Genomic DNA, 18,371 nt, shown 5'->3' with positions numbered 1-18,371 from the left:
ATCAACAGGTAAACCTTAATTAATTTTTTCCCCGGAAAAGTAAGATATTTATTTGCGGAAACGTAATTTTTTTTTTTTCCCGGAATCGTCATTTTTTTTTCTCTGGAAAAGTAATACCAGAGACATATAATATTATATGTCTCTGGTAATACCAATTTGCGGAAACGTAAAAACGCCGCTACTAATTTCGGAAAAGTAATGCACGAAAATGCGGAAACGTGAAGTTGGATTTTTGGGAGAAAAAAATAACTACTAAAGGACATGTTAGCGCCGACATGAGTTGTATGAAAAGATTTCCAAAACAACCATATCATTAAGAAGGAATGTTTACATGCTATACTCTCGTACTAGTATTACACGGTTCTTGTGGCGTTCACCTTAGACACACATCGTTTTAACGATGTTTAACAAGAATACCCATATTTAGTGGACACGCAATTTATTCTTTTTTTCTGTTATTGAATACCGAGAAAGAAAATAAATCCCGAAATTAATTTGGAACTTTGATACTCACTAGTTTCCCATCAAAATATTCACAATTAATGTTCGTCCAGTGGCATATATAACAATCTTATTTCTATATGCAATCAACAATGAGCAAAACCCTAACCTTATAGTCATCTATAAAACCCCGAAATGACAAATGTAAAAACAATTCAAACGAGAAAACTAACGGCCTGATTTATGTACAAAATGTGAAAATTCTTTGATAACCTGAATTTTCTTAATTATTTGCCTACAATATATAAGTCACTGTTTAAGAAAAATAAAAGATAAAATTCTTGGACTATTATATTAACGTTAGTATAATAGTCCCAGAATTAAAGTGTTGATAAAATAAGAGCCTCACATTTGAAAGTTTTAAAACATTTCGAAGATAAAAAAAATATATATATACAAAACAGACTTTTTCGTTCATATTGTAACAGGAATAAGGCAGTTAGTTTTCTCGACTGAATTGTTTTACATTGTCATTTCGGGGCCTTGTATAACAGACTATGCGGTATGGACTTTGCTCATTGTTGAAGGCCGTACAGTGACCTATAGTTGTTTATTGTTGTGTCAATTTGGTCTCTTGTGTTCAGTGGTCTCATTGGCAATCATACCACATCTTTAATATATATTTAAATCATTTTACAAGACATAAAACTATTATTTTATTGTGTGTTACTGTTGCAGACAATTCTTTTCAAATATTAAAAACTATTTTAATTCTATGGAATTTTGCATTTGCACCAACTTGAAAAAAATAAAACCATATAAAGAAGCAACATCGAAACTCTCTGTTCTTTAAGCGGCATTTTCACATGAGTAAAATATAAGGTCAACGTTTGAAACTTTCCGTGGAACAACGTCAAAATCGTTGTTTTATAAGGAACGTCGTGTAATGCTAAGTGGCACCAATACCGTGCATTACGTCAATATAAATCTGTGATTTTACTATGTTCACAATTTCAATGAACCAAAGCAAGTTAAACATCGTCCTGTATCCTGGGAACATGTTCCTGCTGTATCTAAATCAAATTGGTTCTCTTCTTCTTCTTCGTCTTCTTCTTTTGGTATACAATAGTCGATCGACATTCGATGATTACATACTGTTGGCATACGTGGACTAGTCTATTTACAAAACTTTTACCCCAATTTATTCAAAATATATGTTTTTTTCTTATGTTTAATGTATACATGTATATATTTTAAATTGCGCTATAGTTCCGTAACTTTCTACCCAGTCGTATAAACGAATCGTCGACAAGTGCGTACATTTTTTTAAATCAATATTTCTGGTATGTTCCAATCTGTCCTTCACTATTGACATCGAGTATATATTACATTTTCCCAAATTCAACCTTGGAAAAAATATTTAAATAGATTGTAATTTCATCAAATCTTATTTTTTCGGTATTATTTATATTTTTATGAATTACATTCTTTACACCAGAAATGTTATTTGTAAACAAGGGGTATGAGTTTAGTTATGACAAGTAAGACAGAGTTGTATATTATACATCTGATAGTTCAAAATGGAAAGTTATTAGTTATCGGCCGTGTACACTGATCATTACCTGCAGAAGTGAAACGATGCATGAACTTACAAGTCCGACAGGAAATCGCTTGAATACCTGGACGTGTCACCTCACACCCCTTACAATACCTTTGGAAGTAATACCTTTAGGCATGCTGGTGATCAGATGAGGGAAGATCAGAATTTATTTGAAATAAGTTTATTACTTTAAAGAATTATGAACAAATTAGATTTTCGAAAACAATTTTCACGGAACACTTATTCATGATTTCAACTTTGACTTTTTACTTAATTCCAATATTAACAGTTTAAAAACAACAGACCATGGTAATTTAAAAAAATGCAAAAAATTTCCGTATAAAGTTAGTTAGTCGGATAAAACAACAGTACGATTGACAAGATATCGACACGCAATTACGACTACATCCTTATTCTTTCAAAAAGAGATTCCCAGGCAACCTCAGAATATAAAGTTTCAGGTTTTGTAAATATTAGTAGACCTGTTACTATTCTTGCGGCCTCTAATTGCAAATTTTCTAATTTCCAAGGATCCGTGTTGGGCAATTAGGGCGATATCTTTTTGCGCCAAAAACGAACTCTTTTGCGCCACAACTTAATTGCGCCAATACTTCTTTTTCGCCACTTAATTTTTAAAACTTTAGGTTTCATTTGCGCCAATAAAATAATCATCTAATTTCGCCAATTTTATTCATTTTTATTTATACATACATGTAACAACTTATAATAAATGGTTGACTTCCCTCTTCCTTTATCCAGGCCTGGGACTTGCTGTTCTTGCAACTTTCACCAAATATAAAAAAGAAGATGTGGTATGATTGCCAATGAGACAACTATCCACAAAAGCTGAAAATGACACAAATGTCTGAAAACATTTTCTTGTAACAAGCTTCTGATTTTGACGGCAACAGACAAAATACTAAGGGAATATAACATCCATTCTTAAAGCAATGTATTGTATAAAGTTGTTTAAAGTATTTTGGAAAACATTTATAGGTTCCATCAGCAAAAAAATCATCTTATATTAATTATACAATTGTAAATCAATCTCGCATCCTAATAAAATTATCTCGCTTTCTTATCCAATATTCTGTGAATATTCTGCTTGATTTTTAAGCTGAGTCGGATACAGTTTCTTCGCTCTATCTATACATTGACTGATGCACACATTTTAAATCTTTCTTCTCTAAATTTTCTTCTTCAATTTCGAAGAGCTCTGAATTTATCATTTTTGAAGGTCGCTCTGGCAACATTCGTTTTTTTCCCAGACATTTTGACTTATGAAAAAATATTATTTTACTAAACAATTTATTTTTTTGGTGAGTTTTCTTAAATTTCTTAAGTTTTTGGTTAAATCTTAAGGGAAAAGGTTAACTATAGTACATGTATGTTGGGCTTATTCTCATTTCGCCTTAGCTGTCAAAATTTATATATAAAATTAATCCCAGTTTGCCTTAGTACAAATTTTCAGGTACACAAGAATTAACTAAGGCGAAATGGGAGCTTCTGTAAACAATAAAATTAAGTTATGTTTTGTTTGTATTGCAATTAGTTGATATTTGTTATTTTGATGTCAAATTCTACCATGAAATACTTTTTAAAGGAATGATTTTTTTTTCATTTGGTGTCCCACTTTTTATAGTTGCTCTTTTTTTTCTAAAAGTTTTTTTTTTTTACTAATGTGTTATATTTTGTAAATAAAGTCTTATTAGAGATGATAAATTGGATATGAACATTTCATATTTTAATGAATAAATAAAGACAAATATCATTCAAGTACAAGGCACTCGTATACATATTTGAAAATTATCGCAAACTCAAAAAGAAAATTTAAGAACATTAGTTCTGAAGAAAATCATCAAATTATGAAATCTTCGGAGAAACAATTAAACAAAAAACTTTTGATAAAGCAATTATTGTTCATAGAAAGAAAGAAAATGGCAAAAAAAATAAACACATTGAGATCCAATAACTTTTTACCGCAATTTTATGCGAGATTAAATCATTTCTCTGAAGAATTCATGATTTCAGACAAAAACAAATGTGGTTTTAGAAAGGGTTATTCAACAACCGATAATATATTTGTGATATATGATTAGCACAGTTTTGGAGATTTTTTAATATTTTTTATTAAAGTTTCTGTTATGTAATTAAACAAGTCTATGGGAAAATATGTTTTTTTTCTTCTTTCTATTAAACTTTTTATGTTGCATAATGTAAAGGATAACTAAATTATTTTGATTTTTCTAACTGCATGAATTAAAAAAAAACTTTTATTAAATATCAACAAACAATATTTCAAGAGAAGCAACTTTCGAACTACATTTCGAACTACATTTATTTTATTGTAGATTTTTCCTGATTTCACAACTTTGAAATAATAAAAATGGTCACTTTTATAAAAAAAAAAAAATTAAAGAGAAACAAATCCCTAATTACATGTTGTTCAAATTGCTATAAAAACACCAAGGTTTAATTTGTTTATTTAATATTTTTATTTAAATTCACATTTCGCCTTAGTTCAATTCCCATCTGGCCTTAGTATATTTTATACCTTTTTTACCTGGAATTCACAGCTAAGGCGAAATGGGAACACACCGTATGTTATAGGTAAAACATGTTCCGGTATGTTATAGGTAAAAATATTTACAGGTAAATGTGGCGCAATTTCATTTCATTTATTGGCGCAATTAATACCAACCAAATAAAAGATAGTGGCGCAATTAATACCTTTTCAAAACTGCAATTGGCGCAAATTGATTCTGCCCTCCGTGTTGAAGGCTGTTCTTTGACCTATTCAATTTTTAAATAAAATATGTTTCAACTTAACGGAGCCTTGGCTATAAAAAGCCTCAAATGTTGAAGGCTATTCTTTGACCTATTAAATTTTTAATAGTCTTCAAATTTCAACAAAATTCCGCGTAAGGGACCACAACTTGGAAATTGAGATAGGTTTTTATAAAAAAATAAAATCAAAGAGAACACAGAGTGTGTAAAGTTTTAAAATTGTTGATGGATAGGAACATTTTTTCTCCATTGCCAAATCAACTGTAGTATTAGCACTCATACCACTAATTATATTTATATCTATTTTCAGCATAGAATATCTCAGTTTGTTATTGTCGACACTTCTATTACATTTTCTTGATAAAACTTTTTAATACATGAATAAACATTTTAACAAGCTGACCATATTCTAATTTAAGAGTTGGCGCCCATCAAAGCCATGCACACGAAAATATTTATAGGAAGAGAAATAATATATAAATAACATATAGCTGAGAGGGTGATAGAGCAGATTGGTACCCCGAGAAAACATTGTCAACCGCGGCGAAGCCAAGGTTGACAATGCTTTTTCAAGGGGTTCCAATCTGCTCTATCACCCTCTCAGCTATGTGTTATTTAATTTATTATACTGAATTTTCTGTTATTACTGTCGATGTTTTTAAATATAAAGTAATAAACTGTGACATCTTGTACATAACAATCCGTATTTATAAAGCGCACATTTGATCAAACGTCTCCGTGAAGGGTAATAGAGTATTTGCCATAGGATAGTGTCGTATTGAATAAAGCGCGCACTTGATCAAGCGTCTCTGTGAAGGTTGATAGAGTATTTGGCATAGGATAGAGTCGTATTTAATAAAGCGCACACTTGATCAAGCGTCTCCATGAAGGGTAATAGAGTAAATTGACACCCTCGTTTTAGCCAATCAAAATCTGGCATTTTGACATGAAGTATAATAAAACAAATTAAAGCACAATGATTTGTCCTTTAAATCTCTGAAATTATCAGCAATAATATTTTTTTTAAAAAGTTTTAGTTACGAATGATATTCTTGCCTTACATGTTGATGTGTCTGTTGTCAGGGATGCACAAAGACCTAGGTGAACAATACTGTCTTTAGTTACATCTAGTTTTTAGTTCCATAAAATTTCAGTTATTGTCAAATTTTGTTGAAGAATTTATTGTTGAAAGTTAATGTAAATGTTCAGTTGCAAATACTACATGCATATTGAGAAGACAATCGAAGAAGTATGGTTACTGGCAAATCTATTCAGGCATCTCCACAATAAAAATATCTTCACAGAAAGAAAGCTATACTCAATAAAAATCAAAAACACTTATGTACGATTTCTCAAAGTTGTTTAAGTAATTGTAGTGTATTGGATATACCCGTTGGACACATGTTTCTGTCTTGTCATTACTTTCAATGAAAAGCTGGTGGTATTCTTAGCCCCAACACCATGTGTTGTTTTAAAATTGCTTCTGATTTTATTCACAGTTTTTATTCAGATGGTGTCACAGTCATGTCTCAGTACCTAACAAGTCGGTTGAGTACAGGAACCCTGATGAGTTCAAAATGATGAGTCCTCTATGCAGAAAGAAAATTCCGCACATAGAGGCGGGCCTCTTTTGGTCATTAAACAATAATGTATAATAGTTCAGTGAAATGGTTGCTACACTAAACACTAAAATGCACTTTTGAACTTAAATTGAAAAAAAACACATGAGATTACCAAAGGATAAAGGTTTCTGCTTTGAGTCAGGCGATTAATGTATACTCATGACTTTTGATATTTCAACCGGCCCCTATTCCTTTAGCAAATGAGGAATAAACAACCACAATGCATTAAACAAGAGAAAACTCGATTTAAAAGAAGCCAGAGTCAGATGTAGAAATAGGTAACAGAAGAAACTACGCAAATGGCAATAATAAACACAAAATAACAAACGGACCAGTAGCAGTAACTCAATGCAAGCTCCATGTTTGAAGTACACTTATCGGTAATTTGTATTATTGGTAGACAAATTAATAATTCTCAAACAGTAATATCTGGGAATATTTGGTCTGCTCCAATAAAATAATATCCTTACCTACTACAAAAACATAAAGAACTATTCTCTGTTCTTTGGTTTTGTTCACAAATAGATTTTCCCCTAATAAGATATTTAATTCTCCTATAGGATACTTATTTCTCCTACAGGATATTTCTTTCTCCCATAGGATTTTTTTTTCTCTCTTATGAGTTGCTTTGATCTCCCATAGGATTTTTAATCTCCCTTAGGATTTTTAATCTCCCTTAGGATTTATTTATTACCCTTAGGATTCTTTTTTTATCCCACAGGATATTTTTTCTGTAATGAAATCCCTTAGGATATTACTTAATCCTATCGGATATTTTTAATCCCATGGGATTATTTTATTAGACTAATATCCTGTAGGATAAAAAATATCCTATAGGAAATGCTTTTATTTTTCCTAAGGGACTTTTTTAATCCTTAGGGAGAAAATATATCCCATAGGATATTTTTATTCTCCTAAGGGATTACAAATCCCTTAGGATTTAAATATCCTGTAGGATATAAAAAATATCCTATGGGATTATGACTTTATCCTATAGGATATCTCAAAATCCGGTAGGATTTTTAAAAATCCTATGGGAGAAAAAAATATCCTACAGGATTTTGTCACTATTTTCACTCCAGTTGCCGAACCGGGCGAGCCACACCAAATTTTTTTTTGTATTGTGTTATTTATCCCCAGAGGTATATTATTGCCAAATTTGATGACTCTACGACAAAAAAAAGTGTGGTTCCAATTTGCACTTATGAGAAGTGCAAATTAATCCAAGAACATGTTAACGGATATATTTCAGAATTGTTTTTATTGAAAAGAGGGGTTCGTTAAGGGGATCCTCTGTCTCCTTATCTATTTATATTAGTTTTGGAACTACTAAGTGATGCTATTAAAAATGACCCTGATTTTGCTGGAGTAACTATTAATGACTCAGAATTTTTATTGAGTCAATATGCGGATGATTCTTCCCTTGTCCAGGATGGTGACAGAAAGTCTCAATGTCTAAATTTGTTTGATAAATTTTCAGAATGTGCTGGGCTCAGGTGTAATGTTGACAAAAATGAGGCCATATGGATTGGGTCAAAAAAGGGTAGTATGGAAAAACTTTTACCAGAAAAAAAAATTGTTTGGAACCTTTCTAGGAGGTTCAAACTATAAAGGTATATGGTTTGAGCTTGCTAAAAGGGATAAGTCTCTATGTAATTTTACAGCCAAGATAAACAGTATCAAGTCACTTCTTAATACTTGGGCCTATAGAGAGCTAACATATATTGTGAGGGTGGTTGTGATTAAAACTTTAGCACTTCCCATTTTGGTTGACTGTCCTCCCTAACCCCCAGATGGGGTTTTGAAGGAGATTCAAAATATATTTTTCAATTTTTTATGGAAAGGAAATAGTTATCAAAAGTACCAGGATTATAATTTTATACGCCAGACGCGCGTTTCGTCTACATAAGACTCATCAGTGACGCTCAGATCAAAATAGTTAAAAAGCCAAACAAATACAAAGTTGAAGAGCATTGAGGACCCAAAATTCCAAAAAAAAACCAGATAAAGTGTAAAGAACAGTGGTTATGTCCGAACACTGTGATGGCAGTCTTAAGATGCCTAATATTTACTATTTTTGTTATAGCGTAAAAATGTCTTGGCTGTATAATTACTAGACCCCCAAATTTACTCTCCTTGGAAAGTGTTGCTGCTTAGTTATATACAAAAATTTGGGGGGACAAAATTTTACATTTAAGTAAGGAAGGATTGCTTTATTTAGCAAAAAAAGTCAATCCCTTTTGGCATGATATCCTGGTTAATTTTTCAAAATTGAAAATTAAATTGAAAGTTGAAAACAACACTGATATTCTGGCCCAGTCCTTATGGCTAAATCCAAACATCAAAATGGATGGCAAGATGATTTTGAAGGGTAAATATATTGAAAATTGCATATTTTTTATCAATGATCTGGTGTCAGATAATAATACATTATTCTCATATGAAGAATATGAGAAAAGGTATAATTTCAATACTAATTTTGTAGAGTTTTATCTTATTTTAAGTGCTATTCCAAATATATGGAAAAGTAGGATAGTAGGTAGTTCTAAACTTGATGATATTGAAAATAAATTAGTAGATAAAGTTAAAAAAAAGAACCTAAGTCTTGTACATTTTTCTATAATTTATTCCTGGAGGATAATCAAAGTATTATCTCTTTCTTCCCGTAACAAATGGGAAATAGACTTAAATTTACAGATTGAAGATTGGAATGCTATTTATTCCATACCCTTCATTATAACCAAAAATTCGTTTTTACAAAATTTTCAATTTAAGATTGTTCATAGGATTTTACCATGTAATTCCTTTTTATATAAATGTAAATTAAAAGAAACTGAACTATGTACATTTTGTTCAGAAGTTAGAGAAAATATTTTTCACATTTTTTCGGAATGTAATGTAACACAAAACTTCTGGTTATCCATTATAGATTGGATTAGAAATTATGAAATCTTCTTGCCTTTTAGTGCAAAAGATGTCATTTTAGGTGTGTCTGAGGATTCTGTCAACAGTAAAACAGTTAATAATATATTGTTGTTACTCAAATACTATATATACAAATGTAGATGTAAAAGTGTATTGCCCATAAAATATGGCGGGATAGAATATTTAAAGTATTGGATTAAAATAGAAAAATACTCTGTATGTTTCTTAACCCCTACACAAAAAATAAAAATGGATCAGAAGTGGCAATTGTTAGAAGCAGCATTTAATTAACAAAATCAATTGTAATATTTATATCTTATTATACCATTATGATTTAATCGATCTTACAAGTATTTATTAACTTTTTATACCTTGTGTCTAATACTGTATTATGTAATTTCACATGTTTCATCTTGAAAAATAAAGTAATTACACAAAAAAATGTCTTAGTTTTACTATAAAAAAAACTCAATTTGGACTGCAAATTAAAGACAAAGCAAACCTCTACCTCTGGTACTACGGGCCATGTAATAGTACGGTGCATAGTATAGAACATAAAAAAAATAGATGAAAAATCTACTGTTTGAGTGAAATGCTTTTCCCGGTAATGGTGTAATCATTTTTCCAAGACAATTCCGACGTCGTCAAAAAGATCTCCTAATGATGTATTCTTCTGACATTTCAGTATTGTTCAGTCTCATTGAAATCTCTTTCTGGAATTATTTCCAAAACATGTGATATAAGTGGAGAATAGCAATGAATTTGATAATAATTATAATCAAACTTTACTCTATGAACGAATTGTGTATTTTCAATAAGTAGTTTTTGAGTAATGAAATTTTCAATTTTTATTACTAATCAAGACAGTCTTTTTTAGTGAAATTTGAGAAAAATGGATAAGGGGTACAAAAAATGATTTTACTCGGAAGATAAACTTCCCATATAACTTTTTCTTTTCAAGTTTCCTAGATATGTATTTTTTTCAATCATTTATAGCAAGGAAGTTAAAAAAAAAAAAGGCATTTTGTTCTTTAAACAGAGAAAAATTACAAATTTACAAAATTGACAACGTGGTAAATTTGACAAAAAAAAGCATCAAAATATGACAAAACTTTCTAATACTAACACCTACCTCTATTTTTTTCTTGTTGAAATTATTCAGATTGGGCCCCTTCATCTTTATTGAGAGTATGAAAAAAGGTTTAATTGTGGAACTGTGATTTTTTTTCCCCGATAATAGCCCCAAAATGGGTAAAAATTGATGAAAAATGGAAAAATCATCAAAATTGGGTACTTTCAGAGGGCCGTAGCAATATTATGTAAACATATATGCATGTGTATATGCGTTTTTACGGTATCTCATGATTTTTAATGTTAATCCTTCCTTGTGAATTGTTTGTTTATTATGTTTATATATTTTTGTCAAAATTATGTGTTATTTTAGCAGCAGAATCTATAATTTTATTATTGAAAGCGATTAGTTTTATCTATAAATGCGTTGCATAAAATATAATATGAGAGTAATAGATGGGGTGAGTTTTCATGGATAATTAAACATGCAACAACTGACAATATTCATTGGATGATAATTTATACAAAACAAAGTGTTCTCTATATGTTTTGTTTTGTATTATTAATATTATGCATTGCTTGACAGTTGCAACAAAAAATTGATAGACATTTAAAAGTAATTTCAGATGACTCGATTGTTCTTTGAATTTTTCCTGATGCAAGAGATACCAGATGGTCAGTAAAACTCAAGTAAAAAAAAACGAAAACCTTCATAGCTTAAAATGACCAAGACAAATAGACATACATACATACAACAGCACACAATACACAGAAACTCAAAAGCTTAGCAATACGATTCCACTTAAACTAAGAAGTATATTCTCCGCATATGCAGGCGTTGCTGGAATATAGCTACATAGAAATGGAAAGTTATCTATTGGGAATCCGAAGATATATATTTTATCTTCAAGTTTGTTTTCATCCGACACTCATTGTCAATTTCTAGATGAAAGTCAAGATAGGGGTCATTGTTAACCGATATGGTGTATCCGTTATCTCAGCGTCCAATGTCTATAATCGTTCCAAACGAACTGCATAAGAATGAGTTGATGATTTTCAATAACTATAATTAATTATGTATAAGAAATCATAAAAAACATATATGTAATGTGGCATTTATTCAATTCAATTCTTTATATACACTCGGACACAAAATATGTGTTACATGCGGACAAATTACAAATCAAATACAAAAAATGACAGAATAGACAGGTAACTAATAACTGAAGTGTAATTTTCTAAAGATATTAAAATTTTTAAGATATATGCATCATTCTAAATGAAGGTAGATAGTTTCTTGATAAATATAGCTAAATTATACAATAGCTAACAGTGACACAATGACAGCATATTTTACTGTTCATGATACCAATGATTCCAGATGGGTATGTTGTATACTTTTTCGGTATATATTTCATCTTACACTGATCAGCTAATCATACAATGCACCTGGACGTTTTTAAAGACATGTTAGAAGACAAAATCGTAATTCATTTTATAAACTTTGATTGACAAACTGCCAACAAGGTAGATTAGAAACATTTTTGTATAAGTGGCTATATAAAGATATAAATAATTCTATATATTATTTGTATTCTTCTCTTACGTAACAATCCCGATAAGTAAAAATGCATGCCAAAGCGACTTGTATCCATAATTAATATGATATGAGATACAATATACGTTAATAAGATACGATTTCAGTGGAGAGTTGTCTCGTGGGCACTTATACCACATCTTCCTGTATCTTATTAATATGTAAAATTGTCACAATAGAGGTACAATCTCGGATCATTAATTTTACAATTAAAACCTTCAAAAAGGACAACAGTTTCCATGGTTAAATAAATGTAATACTTGTAGAGATCTATCAGAGTTTCTCAGAATTTCAACTTCTTTCGAGAACTGTGAGTTTGTTTTTTGGTAAGTGAACAAATATTAGATAAATGTTTGATGTGTCTGGTATATTTAATTCAATCCCCATTATTTTACTGATCCGAATGTCCAGTTCTTCAACAAAAGACTAGTTTGTTTTTCGATACCAGAGGCGACGCCGCCTCTTTATATTAAAGTTGAATAATTGATGACAATTGTTATACACGCCTTTCCTGTAACCAATATAATTCGTCATATCTTAACGCATCAACTGACAAGACCGAAACCAAAGTTCTGCAGTGATACCAATAACATCAATTCTATTATATTAAGAAAATTACTAAGATATGGAACACTAATCATGATTCCACGAGACAGTTCAAACATGCAAAGTTAAGTTCCATGATTAAGCACATACGATACAGGTTTAATCTCATAATGATTTGAAAATTTAAATATCGGCTGTACCTGATTGAATCAAATGTGTAATAAAAGATATACCATCATGTGCTATTTTTTTTAAAGTAAATAGAGGTTGAATTGAGTTTGTGGACGCATTTTTCTTTTCGACAGAGATGCATTAACTTTTTGTTTGAAGAAATAAACATAACTTTTGAAGCTGTTTTTGTTAAGTTATTTGCAATTTTTGTTTTATATTTTTGTTTTTTAAATTTGTACCTTTTATTTTTACAAATAATCATATTTATCAAATGTTCATGAATGTAGAATAAACGTCATATTTTGCTGTATATTTATCAAATTTAAAAAAGAGATGCACTATTGACTTTTTCATGAAAATTACCACATATAATCTTCATACGAATTCAAACAAAATGTCATTTTATAAAAGAGGGGTCCATGAACTCGTTTTCAAGTTATATCAGTTTGAATGGTAACAAGAGTGCACACGCTGAAATGCCTCGCCTTCTTTACTAATTAATGATATTATGTTGATAAACCTAAATATAAAGCTTTATTATAACTATCACATCAATTCAACATTAACCAAGACAACAGAACATTGATCAATGAACCATGAAAATGAGGTCAAGGTCAGATGCCAGGCAGACATGTACAGCTAACCATTCCTCAATACAACAAATATAGTTGACTTATTACTTATAAATTAAGAAAAACAGACCAAAACACAAACACTTAACACTTAGCAATAGACCGTGAAAATGAGGTCAAGGTCAAATAAAACCTGCGTAACAGACATATAGATAACAAAATATTTCCATACACCAAATATAGTTAACTTAATGCATAAAGTATTAGACAAATAGACCAAAACTCATAAACTTAACTTTGACCACTGAACCAGGAAAATGAGGTCAAGGGCAGATGACACCTGTCAGCTAGACATGTACACCATACAATCATTCCATACACCAAATATAGTAGACCTATTGCATATAGTACAAGAAAAACAGACCAAAACACAAAAACTTAACTATAACCACTGAACCATGAAAATGAGGTCAAGGTCAGATGACACCTGCAAGTTAGACATGTACACCTAACAGTCCTTCCATACAGCAAATACAATAGACCTATTGCTTATAGTATCTGAGATATGGACTTGACCACCAAAACTTAACCTTGTTCACTGATCCATGAAATGAGGTCGAGGTCAAGTGAAAACTGTCTGACGGGTATGAGGATTTTGCAAGGTATGCACATACCAAATATAGTTATCCAAATACTTATAATAAGAGGGAATTTAACATTACAAAAATTCTTAACTTTTTTTTCAAGTAGTCACTGAACCATGAAAATGAGGTCAAGGACATTGGACATGTAACTGACGGAAATTTCGTAACATGAGGCATCTTTATACAAAGTATGAAGCATCCAGGTCTTCTACCTTCTAAAATATAAAGCTATTAAGAAGTTAGCTAACGCCACCGCCGCCGCCGGACCACTATCCCTATGTCGAGCTTTCTGCAACAAAAATTGCAGGCTCGAAAAAAATCAGTCGAAAACTGCTTTTTTTTCTGATCAGTCACAGTTTGACGTCGCGACAATTTACGTAAGCAACGTCATCACCTTCTCTGTAACTACATCGTACGCCAATGTAAGTGTCTACTTTGTCGTGAATAAATGAATCCCAAGCTAAGCTTCAAATCTCCAGTAGAGATTCCTTACGACCATAAACTAGAGTTGTGCACAATATGTCTATCTTGTGCATCAAGAATCCATTTGCTTATTATAATGTGACTATTTTACAGCTCCAAAAGATGTATATGTAAGGATGCTGATAATGTTGAGGGGCTGCGGTTGGTTGCTTATGCCTGCATCCTGGTTTATGATGATGTTATCTTACTGTAAACTACACAAAGACTCAACAATGCTCACCCTTCCATATTGGTTAAATAGGTCCGCTATTGTTATATTCAGCATATATGGTAAGTTCTCAATGTTTCAATATAATAATACTTATGAATTTTGTAAATTTTGAAAAACAAAAGGGGAAGACGCCAATGACATTACGAATCGACCAAAGATCGATCTACGTAATTTCAAATCAAACACGCGTCCACGTTGTCAGCTCGGTAGTTAAGTACTTTGGTACTGACATGATTTATAACAAATGAACTAAATTTGCCCGTTTATAAATTGTTACATTATATAGAAACTAATGTTTCAATTGCCTCATGCAAAGTTTGCCTTAGATGGGATTGGCTATTTTTATGTCCTTTTTGTTTTATTATTATCGGTCCTAATACATCCTTGGCTTACATATATTTGGGTTTGAGCCTAACTGACAAGGGTAAATCCAGAAAAGCGCTCTGGACGCATGAAATGAATATCGTGTATATTTATTTTTTTATAAGCGACTTTCCGTATTTGGGCCTTTCTACAGTTCACTTGCGACTATTGTGTCTTTCATTTGCGCAGATTATGCAAAGGTAAATGAAAGATGAATTTGTTTTGTATTTATCAGTATAAAACTCTTCTGGTAGCCAGTTGTACATTAGTCCTAGATTACTCCGTTTGACGTCAGGGAAATCTCGGACTATTCATGTTATGAATTATCAATCAAAACGTAAAAATTAAACATTGTCTCCATCTTACCACGGGTTGGTGAAATAACGATATGAAATGGCATGCGTCTTATTTTCAATTAACGCGATATTTACAGATTTTTTAACACTTTTAAAAACAATAGTCATTAATCACATAGTGCGTTAAAACATTGATTAACTCATCGAAAGCAATGTTAATGTGTAAGATAAATCTTAAACGCGTTAATGGTTATCAAAGATACCAGGATTAAAATTTAGTAAGCCAGACAAGCGTTTCGTCTACATAAAACTCATCAGTGACGCTCAAATCAAAATATTAATAAAACCAAGCAAGTGCAAAGTTAAAGAGCATTGAGGATCCAAAATTCCAAAAAGTTGTGCCAAATACGGCTAAGGTAATCTATACCTGGGATAAAAAAAATCCTAAGTTTTTCGAAAATTCAAAGTTTTGTAAACAGGAAATTTATAAAAATGACCACATTATTGGACCTCTTATTGATATTCATGTCAACACAGAAGTGTTGACTACTGGGCTGGTGATACCCTCGGGGACAAAACGCCCACCAGCAGTGGCATCGACCCAGTGGTGTTAATAGTTATCAAATTTAGTACGCCAGACGCGCGTTTCGTCTACATAAGACTCATCAGTGACGCTCAAATCAAAATATTAATAAAACCAAACAAGTACAAAGTTGATGAGCATTGAGGATCCGAAATTCCAAAAACAGTTGTGCCAAATATGGCTAAGGTAAAAGCTTCCCAAACATGTTTACTACTCAGTTTCAAAGTAACAAGCTTTTCATACAGTATATATTGATAAGGGATTATTAAAGGACCCAATTAGCAAAAACAAATCCTGGTCGATGTGCTTGTTTTCGAGATATAAGCCATTGAAATTTTGGCGGAAATAGTCTCCCTTGATGTTTCATAGCTTTATCATTGACATGTTTAAGTGCTAAAAACTATTAATAAAATCAACGGTACTAATTTTGTTGCACCAGATGCGCATTTCGACAATACATGTCCCTTCAGTGATGCTCGTGGCCAAAATATTTGAAATCCAAAGCTTATATAAAAGATGAAGAGCTATAATCCAAAAGGTCCAAAAAGTATAGCCAAATTCGTGAAAGGAATCAGAGCTTTGCATGAGGGAGATACATGCCTTAATTTATCTTGTCAAGTCATTAAAGATTGCATATTTTGGCGTTAATATTGAGTCACTGATAAGGTCTTTGCGTCGGAACTAAACACATTTATTCTAAAAACAGTTGTTGGCATGACACGGGTTATGTTCTTCTCATATATGTTATGATGGTATGATACTAAACCCCTTACGGGAAGGATTGTGCCTGATGTTCATATGATGAAATCATAATCTTTCAGTCAGTTTAATTGAAGTCTGGAGCTGGCATGTCAGTTAACTGCTAGTAGTCTGTTGTTATTTATGTATTATTGTCATTTTGTTTATTTTCTTTGGTTACATCTTCTGACATCAGACTCGGACTTCTCTTGAACTGAATTTTAATGTGCGTATTGTTATGCTTTTACTTTTCTACATTGGTTAGAGGTATAGGGGGAGGGTTGAGATCTCACAAACATGTTTAACCCCGCCGCATTTTTGCGCCTGTCCCAAGTCAGGAGCCTCTGGCCTTTGTTAGTCTTGTATTATTTAAATTTTAGTTTCTTGTGTACAATTTGGAAATTAGTATGGCGTTCATTATCACTGAACTAGTATATATTTGTTTAGGGGCCAGCTGAAGGACGCCTCCGGGTGCGGGAATTTCTCGCTACATTGAAGACCTGTTGGTGACCTTCTGCTGTTGTGTTTTTTTATTTTGGTCGGGTTGTTGTCTCTTTGACACATTCCCCATTTCCATTCTCAATTTTACTTAATTTATAATAATTTATAATATTTTGTAACAGCAAATTTTAATAACACAAAAACATCCGTATTTTCATGCCAGTACCGAAGTACTGGCTACTGGGCTGGTGATACCCTCGGGGACTAATAGTCCACCAGCAGAGGCATCGACCCAGTGGTAGTAATAAAATCAACGGTATTAATTTTGTTGCACCAGATGCGCATTTCGACAATACATGTCTCTTCAGTGATGCTCGTGGCCAAAATATTTGAAATCCAAAGCTTATATAAAAGATGAAGAGCTATAATCCAATAGGTCCAAAAAGTATAGCCTAATTCGTGAAAGGAATCAGAGCTTTGCATGAGGGAGATACATTCCTTAATTTATAATAATTTATAATATTTTGTAACAGCAAATTTTAATAACACAAAAACATCCGTATTTTCATGCCAGTACCGAAGTACTGGCTACTGGGCTGGTGATACCCTCGGGGACTAATAGTCCACCAGCAGAGGCATCGACCCAGTGGTAGTAATAAAATCAACGGTACTAATTTTGTTGCACCAGATGCGCATTTCGACAATACATGTCTCTTCAGTGATGCTCGTGGCCAAAATATTTGAAATCCAAAGCTTATATAAAAGATGAAGAGCTATAATCCAAAAGGTCCAAAAAGTATAGCCAAATTCGTGAAAGGAATCAGAGCTTTGCATGAGGGAGATACATTCCTTAATTTATAATAATTTATAATATTTTGTAACAGCAAATTTTAATAACACAAAAACATCCGTATTTTCATGCCAGTACCGAAGTACTGGCTACTGGGCTGGTGATACCCTCGGGGACTAATAGTCCACCAGCAGAGGCATCGACCCAGTGGTTGTAATAAAATCAACGGTACTAATTTTGTTGCACCAGATGCGCATTTCGACAATACATGTCTCTTCAGTGATGCTCGTGGCCAAAATATTTGAAATCCAAAGCTTATATAAAAGATGAAGAGCTATAATCCAAAAGGTCCAAAAAGTATAGCCAAATTCGTGAAAGGAATCAGAGCTTTGCATGAGGGAGATACATTCCTTAATTTATAATAATTTATAATATTTTGTAACAGCAAATTTTAATAACACAAAAACATCCGTATTTTCATGCCAGTACC

General features: G+C 31.9%; 1 protein-coding gene across 1 annotated transcript in view; it reads left to right on the top strand.

Moving 5' to 3' along the window:
- Positions 1 to 18,371, top strand: part of LOC134712747 (uncharacterized) — a 41,101-nt gene that overhangs the window by 20,279 nt on the left and 2,451 nt on the right. Inside the window, exon 2 of the mRNA XM_063574596.1 lies at positions 14,553 to 14,729. Coding sequence (XP_063430666.1) covers positions 14,553 to 14,729 — 177 coding nt within the window. The remainder of the gene's footprint in view (positions 1 to 14,552; positions 14,730 to 18,371) is intronic.

Source organism: Mytilus trossulus, chromosome 3 (assembly GCF_036588685.1).
Source record: "Mytilus trossulus isolate FHL-02 chromosome 3, PNRI_Mtr1.1.1.hap1, whole genome shotgun sequence".
In the NCBI taxonomy this organism is placed as follows: domain Eukaryota; kingdom Metazoa; phylum Mollusca; class Bivalvia; order Mytilida; family Mytilidae; genus Mytilus; species Mytilus trossulus.
This window is presented reverse-complemented; position numbering and strand designations above follow the sequence as displayed.